Below are 15,873 nucleotides of genomic sequence, written 5' to 3'. Positions count from 1 at the left end.
AACTTCTTAAGGTGAGCCAGGAACATAGTAGGTAGTCAGTAAAAGTTTGCTGAATTGAACTGCTCAAAAAGAAAGGCATTTCTCAATGATCCACACATTTACAGAAATTAAAACAGTAAGAATTAAGTGAATTAAACATTATTTTGAAGGTAACTGGCACTGAACTCAGTTATTTTACCTGTGAGATCTTTTTCTCGAAATTGTATAATAGGTAGAACCATTGTGTCTGCCAACTGTTTAGCCAGCTCTGTATGGAGAACATTAAGCTGAAAGAAAGAGAACTCTGTTGAAGAAAATTATATACATTATCACTGACAGTCTCATTTCACCAAGGCATCACACTGAACAGTTCTGTGTGGTTACACAGCTTCCTTAGCAAACAAAAACCCTTCATAAGGCAGATGATATAGGCCTGAAGTATGAAAACCAGACATGTACAGATCTAACTGACCGTGGTCATCAGTGAAGCTTGCTGAAGGAGTCTCCGGGCCCACAGTCACTCTTTGTTCACTGTGTGGACTCTGGCTGGGTTCCCACTCTGGGCCACTCCTCGCGGGAGGATCGGGACGCTTGGATGTGCCTGCAGTAACACAGCCTACCGCCCGTGCTCGGCAGGGCTCAGCACCTCGCCAGGCCACTGTCACTCTCTCACTGCCAGAGAGGCTGAAGTCACCCCTGAAAGACAGGTCTGCTGGGAACCTACTAGCCCCGAAACCACAGCAGGCTGTGATGCTAGAGTCACTCTGGAGACAGAATGCTCCCTACTGAAACCGCTCCGCCAGATGTCAGGCCTCTGCTCTTTAGAAAAGGACCTTTCTAAAAACGAGATGACCGTATTGGAACGCCACCTTCTTCACTAGATGGATTTTAATTTTAACAACTCTTGATTCTTTCTCCCCTTCTACCTCAAGGACTTACTAAAACTTGTCTCTGTAAATGGTCTAAGAGAAATAAAAATCATCACCATCAATGCTACCGCTGCGCTGTTTAGCACTTTGTGCGTGCCAGCTTTAGGTGCTTTATAGCACTTAGTTTTCACCTGCTCTATCAGTTAGGTTTTATTTATTAACCCCATCTTATAGACAGGCAAATAACTCTCCAAATACAGACAGCAAATAAACAGTGTGGCTGGGATCTTAATCCCAGGCTGTCGGGATCTAAGATTCATGCTCTTTTCATTACACAGCGTGGGATATGGAGTTTGTCCGCCACGCTGATGAAGCTGCCAAACCTTCAAGTGTTAGGGAGTCTAGACGTCAGCACTGAACAAACATGTGGAAGGGATTCTCCCACTGGGCCACAGATTTGCAGATATTCCAGGATTCCTGCTGGGTGACTAAGGGGAAATCACCCAGCAAGCAATCATTTTTGGAGTGCACATGTGGCAAAGTTTCCTTCAGCAGTAACAGCATCACCCTTCTGCACACAGATCTCCCAGCAGGTCTGGTCCTTCGGGGCTGTGGCTGCAGAGGCCGATCTGATCAGCTTCAAGACTTGACTAAGGTCAACCATTTGCCAGGCAAGGGAGCGTTAGGACAAGCTGTTAATGTTCTCCCAATCTCTCAGTCAAGTCAAAGCATAGCAGCTTTACTGTGGGGGGAATGCATGAGATAGTCGTGCCAGTAAATGCATGAATAGAATGTGTTGACTATTTTGTCAGAATAACTTCAATAAGAAATGCACTGTTTTTCATTGACAGTTAATTGAATGAATGTCAGCAAGTACACCTACCATATACATGCTCTGTGCTAATACTTTGATATATATTATTTAATTTAATCTACATACCAGCCCAATTAAGTGAGCATTCCTGCTGTTGCCATTTACAACAAAGAAACCAAAGCTCAGAGAGATTAAGAGCCTTCCAACAGTTTTGCACTTCAGGAATGGCAAATTTCCTGGCTACTCATTTTCCTCCAAAGAATCAAGGGGTTTGTGTCATCAACTTCTTGCCTTGGGGCTTTTGACATGTATGGGACAATCTCTTTTAACCATATTCATTGAGGAGAGTGGAAAGAGCAAGGACCACCTCTCAGCACTTCAGTATCACGATACAGAAAACAGGGATGATGCCATCCTTCTTGTGTGGCTAAGGCATGTGAGGATAAGATTATAACACGAACAGAAAACACTCGGGACAGAGTGCCTGACACATACATGCTCGGCATTAAATCAATGGAATCTGTAATGACAATGACATTCTGTCTCAGGTGTACTCCAAGGAAGTGATCCCGAAACTTTGCTTTTGGGGAAACCACCATGCATGGAAATCTCCATGTGACTTACAACATGCAAGATATCATTCCAGGGCATTCTATTAAATGTAAGCCACATAAATCTCTTTTAGTTGAGTTTTTCTTCAATTTCTGATTCAAAGAACTTGTCTTAAAAATATTTCAACCTGGTTTAGGCCCAGGTAGAGAAAACAACCTCAAAAGCTACTGTCCTCTTCCCAGATCTAGACCCCACGAGAGGTAACTTCTTTCACTCTCTAAGGTCTCTACATCACAAGGCTTGTTTGAAAACTCCCTATGGTGCTACTTTCCAGGAAGCCATGATACTACCTGTAAAACTGCACTTCCATCCTTTGGGAACAATTCACTCTCCATTAAGAGAATCATCATTCCTGCCCATGAAAACATGGTTGTGAGTAAATATTTCAAACTGGAAATTTTGGTTCTGGGGTTTTGACAACTAACCACACTTCCTTAGCAACTCCCTTCTACTCAAGAAAGCACATGACTTCAGTGGGCACAGCCTACTCCTTCTGCCCCTGGGTTATTTATCCACGGTTAAGAAAAATTCTTCTCCCCATCTTCCAAAAATCACTTTTTGCTTTTCTATAATTACATTTTCTATTTATCCTCCATCCATTTCAACACATATTTTAGAAAGAGCCATAGTAGTGGGTGTGATGTTGTGACATAATAAAAAATATATATTTGGTCTCTGCCTCTGGTGCCTGGCAAAGAACTCCTAAAACCCTTGTAATTTCCTGAGTGACAGGGGTGCTAGGAACATCTTTTGTGCTAACATTTGATCTTTGACCTCAGATCCTGACAAAGAGCTTCTAATCCCGTGGAATGTCCTGGGTGACAGAAATGTCTTCTGTTCTAATGAGGCAAATCTTGGTGGGCTTCAGGATGGGGGCTGATCATTAGAAAGACCAAGCCATGATTAGACGCTTTCAGCCCCGCCCCCCCACCTCCAGGGAGAGGAGCTGGAGTGATCGTGCCTACGTGATAAGGCTTCCACAAAGATCCCTGAACTACAGGGTTTGGAGAGCTTCCCGGCTGCTGAACATGTGGCAGTGCTGGGAGGGTGACATGTGGACCATGGAAGCTCCACATCCCTTCCCCCATACCTTGCCCTATATATACACCTGGCTGTTCACCTGTATCTTTTATTATATCCTTTATTATACAATAAACCAGTGAATATAAGTGTTTTCCTGAATTCTATGAGCCACCTGTAAGCAAATAATCAAACCCAAGGAGGGGACTGTTGGAACCCCACTTTACAGCCATTCAGAAGTACGGACGGCAATCTGGGACTTGCAGTTGGCACCTGAAGTTGGGCGCAAGACTGTGGGACTGAGCCCTTAACCTGTAAGGTCTGTGCTAACTCTGGTTAGTGTCAGAACTGAATCGTAGAACACCCAGCTGGTACCAGAGAATTGCTTGGTGGGAGGAAAACCCATACTTTTTGGCGACCAAAAGTGTATTGAGAGTTAAAAACATAGTAGGAGAAAAGAACTTTTTCCTACTATTCAGTGGGGTAGAGGACAAAGCTCAGTAAGAACTGGATGACTTGTTCACTGTTATATCCCCAGTGCCTAGAACAGCATCTGCTAAATAGTAGATGGTCAATAAATGCTTGCTGAATGTATAACAGCTTGTTCAACTGATTTGTTGAATGAATGAAAATGAAACCGGTATAGTTTTCTATGAATGCTAGTTTCTCATTTTGTAAACTGAAGATAGCACCTACCGCAGATCAGTAATTAGATAGTTACGTGGCATCTACGTATTTTTTTGTTTACTTTATCAGAATTTTCTATTATTAAGTATTGCAAACTCCTTAAAAGATGAAACTGTTTAAACCTACCTAATTTTGCAGAGTTCTGTCCAGCACCAGTATTTGAACTCCTATGTTTTTTACAATTATAATTTACACACTTTTTAAATAACGATACATGTTTTTTACAAACACTCCAAATGTATTATACAACACAGCTACGAGAACAGCTGCATGAAGCCCTTTCTAGTGGGTTGAATTGTGCTCCTCCGACAAAAAAGACACATCCACCCGGAACCTTTGGAAAAGGGGTCTTTGAAGTTGTAATGAAGGGTCTTGAAATGATATTATCCTGGATTATCCAGGTGGGCCCTAAATCCAAAGACAAGTGTCTTTATAAGAAGAAAAGACACAGAAGAGGAAAAACATGGGGCGATGTGTAAAGTCAGAGGCTGCAATTGCAGTTATGCTGCCACAAGCCAAGGAATGCCCGGAGCCACCAAATGCTGGCAAAGGCTTGGAAGGATTCTCCCCTAGAGCCTCTGGAGACAGTGGCCCTGCCAGCACCTTGATTCCAGTCTCCTGGCCTCAAGAACTGTGAGAGAATAAATTTCTGTTGTTTGAAGACACCTAGTTGTGGTAATTTATCATGACAGACCTGAGAAACTAACACACTCTAATGAAGAAACTGAATTCTTAGAAATCTATCTTTTGTTCTATTCTTCATGTTTACCAAAGCCTTTCCCCTCAAACCAGAAACAAACATAATATACAACCTCTCTTATGAAATGAACCTTCGAAGATCAACAAGTTGAGGTATCTTCTCATATTTAAGTAGATATTTAAAAATGGAAAGTAGGCCAAAATAAAGATGAAAGAAAGTTCAAGAAAGAATCAGCTATCTTACCTCATCCACTACTTTGGAAAAATAGTGGAGTGTTGAAATTACTTCTTCATCCCCTTTGCCAAGAGCAAAATTCTAAAACCAAAAAATAAAAGAGCCAGGTGTTAACTAAATACCAGGGAATTCAGCACTACAGCTTCACCCACAAAACACCAGCCCCCTACATCAACTTCCTTTCTTCTCCTAAGAGCACACCCTGTCAGAAGTGTCAGTGGCCCGTCCCTGGCCATCCCTTTGTTGGTCATCACCTTTCTGTTGAACAGCATGATCCCTTTATTTGAGTGTTTATTTCCTAGAATTGTTAGTATCAATTCACTTGTACTTCCCCCAAGACTGTAAACCCTCAAGGGAAGTTGATTACTTCTGGTGGCTAATTAGAATACCTCATAAAGACTTTGGGATAATTTCCAGTTAGAATTTAATCAGTGGAAGGAAAAGACAAAAAAAATTATGAAAAAAAAAAAAAACAAAAACAATTGAACGTCTCTAAAGAGTGCCTTTGGAGAATTCTTTTAAAAGAATTCCACTTAAGAGAGTCCTGGTGCAGTGGCCCATGCCTGTAATCCTAGTACTCTGGGAGGCCGAGGCAGGAGGATTGCTTGAGCTTAAGAGTTTGAGACCAGCCTGATCAAGAGTGAGACCCTATCTCTACTAAAAATAGAAAAATTAACTGGGCATCATGGCATGCACCTGTAGTCCCACTACTCCAGGAGCTGAGGCAAGAGGATCACTTGAGGCCAGGAGTTGGAGGTTGCAGTGAGCTATGATGACACCATTGCACTCTACTTGGGACAACTGAGTGAGACTCTGTCTCAAAAAAAAGAGAGAGAGTCCTGAGCACAGCATCATTCATATGCCACATAAATGTCAAGTTACCTGTTTTTCATATGCCAGCAGTTGCTTAGAAAGCTGTTGAGTGGCCAGGCACATCTCATTCTGTGGGGAGAAGAGAAAGCAAATAAGACTCGGCCACTGCATACACAGAGAATCTCAGAGAATCGCTTACAAAGTAGCGCCTGTGTGCCTGTGAAATAATAAAATATTTTAATCAGACATTTGGAAAACAAGACCAAACCAAATCAAAAGGTTAAAGCTTGTCTTTTTTTTTTTTTTTTTTAACCCTTTAGAAATCACTGTTATTTCTGGTCAGTCGGTGGCGAGCAATTATAATGTGCCAAACATTCAACAAAAAAGACACAGTTCCTGTCCTAATGGGGCTTTTTGGAGAAGCAGACATCAGAAAAATAGTTCCAAGCGTGGTGAGAACTGCAAAGGGTAAATACTGGATGTGCTGCGAGGCTCTGACAGAAGGACTAGACGGTCTCTAAGGAAGAGATGTTTTAAGCAGAGCCCTGAAGAAAGACTAGGAGTCAGCCACGGGGACGAGCTTTCCAGGAGGAGGGAACATGTGGAAGAAGCAAACAGCCCGTCTGAAGAGCGCTAAAGCGGAGCGGGAGCAAGGGGTGCGGGCGTGGAGGCGAGACAAGGCTGGCGACAACGCAGGGAGAAGGCGCGCAGGCCCCAGAGCTCAGACACGCTGGAGGTGCGGCAGGAACTGAAGCAGCACTGGGACAGGGGCAGGTTCCTCCACACTTAGAGTCCCAGTTGGGAATGAGGGATAGTAACAGAAGCACAGCTAAACCCAGCTGTTCCAGAAGACCCAAGGAAATCACTGCTCTTCAAGAGCTATCATGCCCCGGAAGGCCTGTTTTATGCCATTTTCACTGGCCCATGCTGTGAGCTTTCCTCTCCTCCTGTTTATTCCTCTAATCTCTGGCTACACAGTGGTTTTCTACCTCTGTCCTCCCACCACCAATGCAACCAGCCTAGAAAATGTGCCTTACGTTTCTAAAGCTCAGTTACAGCTTCTCTTCAGATTCAGGGCTTACTCCTAAGAGGGGCTGGATCTGACGTGCCACTGGATCTGACGTGGCACAGGTGAGGGGAGGGTACTGGCCTACCTTCTTGGCTGTGGCCTCTACTTTCTATTTCTCCTGAGTTTGCTGTTGCTTTAAGATTAAGTCCTGAGCTCTGTAAGAGCTCGTTCTGTTTTTCCTGGTCCTACTTTGCCGGACCCATAAGAGCCAAATCTCAACTTTTTTTTGGCTCTCCTTACAGACAACTGGCCAATCTGTTCTCTGACTTCCTCCATCTGCCCTAAGGAACAGGCACTAACAGACAATGAAACGTGGCACGCTCTCTCTCTGCTTCTCCAAAATAAAATCAGGCAAATACAATGAAAGTTCCTGGCTTCGGCATATTACTGGTGTGTTACCCCTTTCAAAACTAGCCAGAACTTATAGCCACATAGCCAAGAAGGTGGCAAACAAATCCACAAGCACTATGTCCTTCATTAGGCAGGAACATGCAACAGTTCTTAGCAAATAGCAGGCACTCAACAAATGTTTAATGAATGAATAAATGAATGAATGAACAAAGACGCTTCATCGAAATTCCAAGTTTAAAATAGTATCTGGAATCCTGGTGTGAGGGGGAAAGTACTTCCTAACCACACAAGGAAATATCACAGATTGGAGCAATAAAATCCAAAGACTGAACTCCTGTATTTGTACTTGTATCTTATAAAGCAATCGACCAGGGAGTACTGCCTGTTGACCATCTGCAGCAGCGTTGCTGTGAAGATCAGAGCGCACGTGACAAAGATCCCATCCCACTCCCTGGGCTGATGCTCGCGGAATCCCTCCCTGCTCCTCTCTGAGCAGTAGCAGCAGGTCTAAGATGGATTTTCCCAACTACCTTGGCATCTGCCTGAGGGCAGCACCATGTGGAATAGGATCTGCAGACCCACGGGATCATTATAAAAATAGCAGCTACCATTTACAGAGCTCTTAATCCATGCCAGCCACTCCACTAAATGCATTCTGTGCACTACCTCATTGCATTCTGATAACCCAGGAAGGCAGGTTCTAATTATGAACTCAATATTATAGAAGAAACTGAGGCACTGAGAGGTTAAGCCACCTGTCCAAGGTCATATAGCTAGTTAGTGGCAAGGCTAGGATATGAATTTGTAGCTGTCTGATTCTAAAATCCACACTCTTAAACTTCACTCTCTCCGACCCCAAGTCCTAATAATAGAGAAGAATGAGAAGGCCTATGTTTTAGAGTGGGCAAACTTTTTCTGTAACCAGCCACATTTTGGCTTGTGGGTCATGTGGTCTCTCTGTCACAGCTACTCAGCTCTGCTACTGTAGCACAAAAGAAACCATAAACAGCACATAAACAAGTGTAGCTTCACTCCAATAAAAGCTTATTTTCAAAAATAAAAGGCCAGCCCAAAGGCCATAGATTGCTGATCCTGCTTCAGACACTAAATGTCTCAAAAGACCCATTCTTTGGCCACACCCTCCTCAGGAGGCTCACTCTTAAGCTACAGTACTTCAGATCCAAGGCACACTTTCTATGCTTCTAATTCCTTCTTTTCCTTTGGCTAACTCTAAAATGTTACTCCCCTGTATCTACACCCTTCAGAGACTAGGCAACAAATATGACAACCACCCTCCAGACCTCCAGAACAAGCAAGGACCATGGGCTACTTGAATTCTTCCTTAGCGCTTACAGGCAGTTCCTCCGAATATAATGGGAAAAGCTTCCAGGGCACTGTCAGCATCAGACTGCACCAAATAAAGGGGAGGACACTCATGTGCCACTCACACAACTCTACCATAGCTCAGGGAGGAAGGGGCAAGCACACAACACACTGTAGCTGCTTTCCAAAACTACTCTGTACGACTGGACCCTGCCAGGGCTTTCCTAGAAACACTGTATGGAAATGCTGTGCATTTTCACGTGTGTGATATTTCAGGCTGCAAGGCCAACTGAGATTCTGTCCTACCACTGTGATTTCACTGGGCACCAACCATACTTACAACATGGTCCGTCACCTGCCCTGAACAGAGCACACTATGTGAAAAGTCTTTTTAACTAGACCAAGTTTAACTTATTCATACTTAATCTATTGTACACAAAGGTTTTATGAAATGCTTTACCAACACCAGCTAATTAATCCACACCCCGTGCCCTGTGAGGTAAGCCTGTACAATTATCTCCGCAATAAGACTTGCAAAACTGGAGCTCGGGTGACAAGTCAATATTGGTAATAACATCAGTAAAGATGGCCGCTAACATATACTGAGTCTTTTCTAAATACCTGACATTGCCATTAAGTGTTTTCCATATATTATCACATTTAATCCTTACAGCGCACCCCTGAGGTAGATACCATTATTATCTTCACTTTACAAACGAGCAGACTAAGGTTCAGAAAGGATAAATAACTTTCTAAAGTCACAACACGACTAGTAAGCGGCAAGGCAAGGCCTCGATGCAGGTCTGCTGGACTCTTAAGTCAAAGCCCACGTTCTTAACACTACGCTAGTCCCATGGAAGGTCTAAAACTGTATCTAGTTAATACAGGGGTGGGCAGGCCTTGCAGGGCCTACAGGTATGAATACAGTTTTCTAGTTGTAGACCAACAAAAGAGGTGGCCTAAGTTTTAAATGCTAACTGGAGTTCCACGAGTAACAAACATTCTTTTCAACACTCTGGGGCAGCTCTCTGGCTACTATCCACGCTGTCTGCTGCCTCGTAAGAATCCCTCAGAAAGACATCCCTCACCGACAGCACGTCCTGTGCCCAACAGGACCTCCCAAGGCTGGTGCCAAGGCAGACAGACAAGTGGCTAGCAAGTCCGAAAGGAACACTGAGCTTTTGGCAAAGGAATGTTTATCTTACTACGGCACAGAGAGCTTTCTGACTGCACCTGTCACCTGAAACCACCCAAAGGCCTCTGTGGGCAGCACCCTCCCCGGGGACTGTGAATGCAGAGGCTGGGGCGGAGGAACCCACCGTGAGTCACAGTCGCAACGTGAGCATCTGCTTAGATCTACAGCAAATATGTGGCCAGAGCTGTTGCCTAAAGCCAAGAGGTTGCAAGTCACATTGGACACACAGCTCACCACACTGCTGGGGGGCAGATGTCGCACTGGTTCAGGAGCCCCCTGAGGTAGGACACAGTAGTGAGGCACGCAGCAAGACGGGGGCTGGACACTGCATGGGGCAGGCCAGGAGGGGATGCCTGCCGAGGACTTCGGCTTGCTCTGGAGGCCGCGGGGAAGAAGATGACAAGATCACACAGGATAACTCAGGTGTGGCTGTGCTGGGAAGGAAACACTGAAGAGGGAGAGACGACAGATGATGTGATTGGTCAGGAGGCCACTTGCAGAAGTTAGTAACGATAAGAAAGGGTCTGAGCCCAAGCCGGGAAGCACAGAGGGCGGCACGCAGTGAGTGGAGGAGGAGGAGTCAAGGACAGCTGGCTCCAGTGTGGACTGCCAGGTGCACGATGATGCCTGTAGCTAAGGAACTGACGAGGGGCACAGACTTGCGAGTGACGATGAAGTGTACAATTGGGACGTGCTGACATTTAGGTGGAGCTGCCCCAGACTCAGCCCTTCATTCACCACCTACCTACCAAACACTGACTGGGGCCGGGCGTGGTGCAGGGCGCTGGAGACAAAGACAACCTGCTCTCTGCGAGCCCAGAGCCCACAAAGGGACAAGGACACCCCACTCACCCTGCCTTAAGTGCCCCGACCAGCAAGTGTACAAAGCATCTGGGCACACAGGTGAAGGGTGCTTTGGCCAGGAAGGGCGAGAAGAAAAAAAGGAAAGGTGTCAGAGACACTTTTTCAGACTTGAGGTCAGTCTTCAAGGCCAGGAAGGACATTTGCCAGGTGAAGGGGTTGATGGGATTCCCGGCAGCAGCCATGGCGTAGCAAAGTTGAGAGTTGTGTAGAGGGCCTGGCAGATTCCGGAACAGCCAGAGACAAGCCTGGAGGAGTAGGCAGATACTCGGTCCACCAAGGGCACAGCATGCCTTGCTGAGGAGTTCATGCCTCTGCCTCGTGGCTATGGGGAGCCACAGAAGCGTCTTGAGACGGGGCGGGAAGAGAGGGTCTGATGTGATTAATCTAGTGGTAGAGTGGAGGAAGAAGTGAAGAGCGAAGACATCTTCCTGAAGACGGGATGCAACAGCCCAGGGAAGAGCTAAAAGCTAACTCTACACAGTGACAATAAGCAAAAGTTGTTTGGAATAAAGACCCAGAGTTTAGAGAGCAACAAGGGCTAAAGAAGATTCAGAAATGGCCAGACTATCACTAAAGTGATCTTGCCCAGGGAGTGAACAGAGACTAACCAGAGGATTCCAGTGGAATTCTGGAGAGCACCAAGACTTCAGGGGCAGGCAGCAAAAGGGAGCAGGAAAGGAGAACAACCAAGAATAATGCGCAGAGACAAGGGGAAAGAAGGTAGTTTCAGGGTGGTGCTGTTAACAGAATCAGACGCTGCCCAGAGGCCGAGGCAGGAGAAAGGCTGTGAGCCAGGAACTCAGCAGCCCCCCACACAAGGTAGGGACAGAGACCAGCCCAAGGTGGCTTGAGGAGCAAACATCAAATATCCATCGAGGAAGTGAAGAAATTAAGTATAGCTGCTCCTTCAAGAAAGTCAAGATCAGTGGGTCAAACTTCCAGTTAACCAAAATAACAGTCCCCGTGTACAGTGCCATGGTAACTATTATTACTAGAAGACAGAAGATGGTTCCGTTAACACCAAAAGAGCACTTGGTGGCAGGGACTGACCTTAGCATTTGACAGGCACTGACTCTGCTAACTCACAACAACCCTGTCGGGTGGGTATGGCTCCTGCTTAGCTGATAAGGAAACTCACGTGGTCACGGGCCTCGACTTGCCCAGGGTTACACAGCTAGTGGCTGAGCCAAAATTGGAACTCAGATCTATTAGGTCCAAGGTCACACACTTAACCCTTGTACCTAAGTGAATGAGCCCAGCACAGAACAATCTTTCACGCCAGTTTGAAAGCCTTCAAGGCCAGCGCAAGGGAAAGCTGTAGATTCCACATGCAAACCAAATGCAGAAACCTAGGTCTGTAAGTTATTTCCAGAAACCACTCAGGCCTTCTGCTCCCTCATATCTTAAGCTACATACACATTTCCTCTCAAACCCTGTCACATAAATCTCAATTTTACTGGTTTTTGGGACTGCTGAAATGCACCAATTAAAACATTTATGGATAAAAAATAATGAAACAAAGCAAGTTACTCTGGGATACAAAAAGAAACTGGGCCCCGCCTCTAACATGCTACAAAGCTGTCAGGCTGATAAATGGGGTTTGTTCTTCTACAATGACAAGAAGAGCCTCTGAAAACTCACACTTCCTTAGCCTCTGCTGCCCTGTATGGAGGCCAGTGTGTCAGAAGAGCACAGCATAGTGGTTAATAGCACAGGCTTTAGAGTCAAAGACCTAAGTTCAAATTCTGGTTCTGCCACTCATCAGATGCGTAACTTTAGGCAAGCTACATAACCTCCCTGAGTCTTAGCTTCCTCATCTGTAGATACATGCTATAATAATACCTCTCCTTTGTTGTGAAAGCTAAATGAGATAATGCACAGGAAATGCCTAGCCTAGTGTGTGGCACTTTTATATGTCTAATAAATGAAGGCTACTGTTTTTATTATTAAAACATATAGCTCTGACCCTGTCTACTTCCCATGTGCTTCCCCTCCCCCATTGCAAACTTACATTCCTGGATGCCCACTACTCTCATCTTACTTCCCAATTAACTAACTTGTTCAGACAGGTATCTACATATGCCATGTTAAAGAAAAATATTTTCTTCTTTATAACACCAAATTTATGCGTATTTCACTCCTATTCTCTCCCACTGTCTTTTCCCAATTTGAGAAGATACCATTCCCACCTCCAATTCAGGGTTTTAGGATCAGGAGTTCTGTACTCCACAAGATTTGGTTAAGAATGGTTGTGGAGATCTGACTATGTAGGATTAAGCCTCCTTTGCTGAAGGAAAGTGACAGTCTTAACAGTTCTCACTTCCAAAAATCACATCCAATATTTACTCAAAAAAAAAAAAAAAAGGCAAAAACAAAACAAAAAATTCCATACAGACCAAAGGCACCAATTATAGAGGCTCATCATCTGTTCGAGGAGGAAGCCAGGTTAGAGGAGCTGCCAGGTTTCACTAACACTGCTGGGGACAGCTGGCCATGAACACCCTTTCCCCTGTTGCTGCTATGTCAGTATAGTAGCTGAGGGAGGCAATATGACCTAAGTAAATTGCATTGTAAGATCCTAAAAAATCCATTTTAAAAGATTAAAAAAATTTATACCTCCTTATGAAAGAAACAGTATTATGGCAGGTGTACAGAATCAAAATAAACATCAAATGTATTGAATGCAAAATTTGAGCAGAATTAACTGTATATGTATATATATGCACTTATTCAGACATTAATAAAATTTTTACTTATTTAGTCAATAGTTTGAAAAATAGTAGAGTGTTCTAAGTAACCAGTCTCTGCTTCGTTAATGCATTAGAAATGTATACAGCTTTCTTCACTCAAATGACCCACAACGGAGTATTCAGTTTCCACCATGTGCAAAGGCACATCTGACAGCTAAGAGCCCAGATGTGACTCCAGGGACTGTTAAGATGCTAAAAACATTTATAGTTTCATTCTAGAACTTAAGCCAAATAAAATTTAAGATTTCCCCAAAACCAGCCACAATCAGCAAAATTGCTCATAGAAGTTTCCTCTAGATTTTTTTCATTCTTCCTCTTTCCAAAACTAAGGTCTAAAGGGCATTCACTATCAGAACCCAGAAATTTTACCATGTAGTGTGATTAAAATATCTTTTATGAACATTTATTATCAGCAGCATAAGCCTCATTTTGAAGATATAATAATGAAAAACTACACCTTGCTGAGTGTTTTTTTAAAAAATTATACAACTATCAATCAAATCCAACATGTCTAGGTCTAAAGTATGTAAGGAATAATGTGAAATAAAACCAAGGAAACATAACTTTGAGGAAAAAACTTGAACGAAAACATTGAGAAGTTATTACTATCTTAAAAACACATATATCAAAACAAACTGATCAAAAAAGAAGTCCGAAAAGTGTTCTCTTTTCAATTAAACAGAAACAAACCAAATCACCTAAGCTTTCCAAAAAAACCTGAAAAACCGACCGACCCTGACCCGGGCAATCTGAGCACAGCTGACCACTGTTTGACTCTGGCTTGGAGTTTGGCAGCACTGACCAGCCATTTTCACCAGCTTCTGCTGCAGGAAACGCCAGACAGGAGGAAGGGTTTCTGGCCAGTAGAAGCCACGTGATGATCATGTGCTGTGAATTAAAAACTGGGTTACAGCCTCTAGGAATGCAAGACCCACTTAATTTTGGCAAAATGTAGTTTGCTGCCTCAAAAGAAAAAAATGCATAAGAAAGTGTTTGGACATCTCCAAGTAAATTATTCTGACAGACACAGAAAGGCAGAAGAGACTCCTAGGAGTGGCAGAAACACAGTCTCTTAAATCTTGTAGCTTTTAAGCCTTAAATAAGAGATAAATCATATAATGACAATATACAAAGAAAGTGCTGAATAGCAAGTAAGTTCAGGTATAAGCCCAGTAAAAACATTTGCTTTCTTAAATTTAGAATATATTTACATACAATATAAAATACACAATGCTTCAAATTAAAAACTGACAAAGTACTCATGTCCCTAAATTCTGAATGTCTTACCAAAACAAACCAACAAGATCACAAATAGCACATGATTCTTTTGGTCATTAAAAACTAGTTCTAATAAATAAGTTACACTTATTTACTACTGCATAGTTTGCATATCTGTATCTCCAGTCCTGAACTCTGAATCTGAACTTTCAACAAGATTTCTTTCCCCGCTTTTACGTCCCACGGACTCCTCAAAAGTCAGTGTTTCCAGACAGAATTATTTTGGGCATCCCTACCACACACACGCACTCACGCGTACACGCTCTCACATGTACCCCTCCTCTTCCTGTATTCTCCCATCTACCCACTCTGTTAAGTCAAAGACCTGGGCATCATTTTTGATCTACCCTTTACCCACCCGACCCCTTCAAACCCAATCAGTCACCTATCCACTCCCTAAATACCTTCAAAATCCATCTACTTTTTCTTCACATCTACTGCAGGCCGGGAATATCCTTTCACCTGTTTCTGCTATCTTAGTATATAGTAGCTGAGGGGAGAGGCACTACGACTTAAGTAAATTTCATTGTAAGACCTGAAAAAAATCTATTTTAAAAGATTGAAAAATTATAACCCCCTTTAGGAAAGAAACAAAATTATGGCAGATGTACACAATCAAAATAAATATCAAATGTATGGAATGTTAAATTTGAGAATTAACTGAATATGTGTGTATGTACTTATGTATCTAGTTCAGGCCCTGATCCCATGCTTAGGAGTGAGGAGTTTGAGGTTTGGCTCCAGGCTGATTTGCTCTGCCATGAATTCACTGGTGCACTCGGACAAGTTACCATCAGAATCCTTAAGTCTCCTGACCTATAAAATGAGGATAGTAATAACAATACCCACCTCACAGAGTTTTGGGGAATTTAAATGAAATAATCAATGTAAAAGCCCCTGAAACTGCCTGGATACTATTCAGTATTCAATGAATCTCAATAATCATAATCACCCTCCTTTTGAGTGCCCAGCACAACTCCTCTGGGTCAGGTGACCTTCCTCTCCCAGGACCTCTACCACTCTCTGGTAGAATCTTTTTATCTATCTCCCAACCCAACTGTAAGCTCCCTAATGACGTATGTGAATGAATAATAAAATGAACAATAGTATGAGTATTAGGAGCTATATAATGACTATTCATAATCATTAAGAGCTATATACTACTGAATGTGGTACGGGTTAAGTATCCCTCATCTGAAACGCTTGGGACCAGAAATGTTTCAGAATTCAGATTTTTTTAAATTTTGAAGTATTTGCAGTGTATCAGTTGAGCATCCCAAGTCTGACATCCAAAATGTTCCAGTGATCATTTCCT

At 43.4% G+C, this 15,873-nt stretch overlaps 1 protein-coding gene across 3 annotated transcripts in view; it reads right to left on the bottom strand.

Moving 5' to 3' along the window:
- The window catches only part of APPL2 (adaptor protein, phosphotyrosine interacting with PH domain and leucine zipper 2), an 801,670-nt gene that overhangs the window by 27,029 nt on the left and 758,768 nt on the right, over nucleotides 1-15,873 (bottom strand). For all 3 annotated transcript variants that reach the window (XM_045553054.1, XM_045553055.1, XM_045553056.1), the window contains exons 3-5: nucleotides 5,798-5,857; nucleotides 4,925-4,996; nucleotides 179-266 (exon numbers count right to left, since the gene is read on the bottom strand). In XM_045553054.1, the coding sequence (XP_045409010.1) occupies nucleotides 179-266; nucleotides 4,925-4,996; nucleotides 5,798-5,857 (220 nt within the window). The remainder of the gene's footprint in view (nucleotides 1-178; nucleotides 267-4,924; nucleotides 4,997-5,797; nucleotides 5,858-15,873) is intronic.

This window comes from Lemur catta, chromosome 6 (genome assembly GCF_020740605.2).
Source record: "Lemur catta isolate mLemCat1 chromosome 6, mLemCat1.pri, whole genome shotgun sequence".
Lineage (NCBI taxonomy): Eukaryota > Metazoa > Chordata > Mammalia > Primates > Lemuridae > Lemur > Lemur catta.
This window is presented reverse-complemented; position numbering and strand designations above follow the sequence as displayed.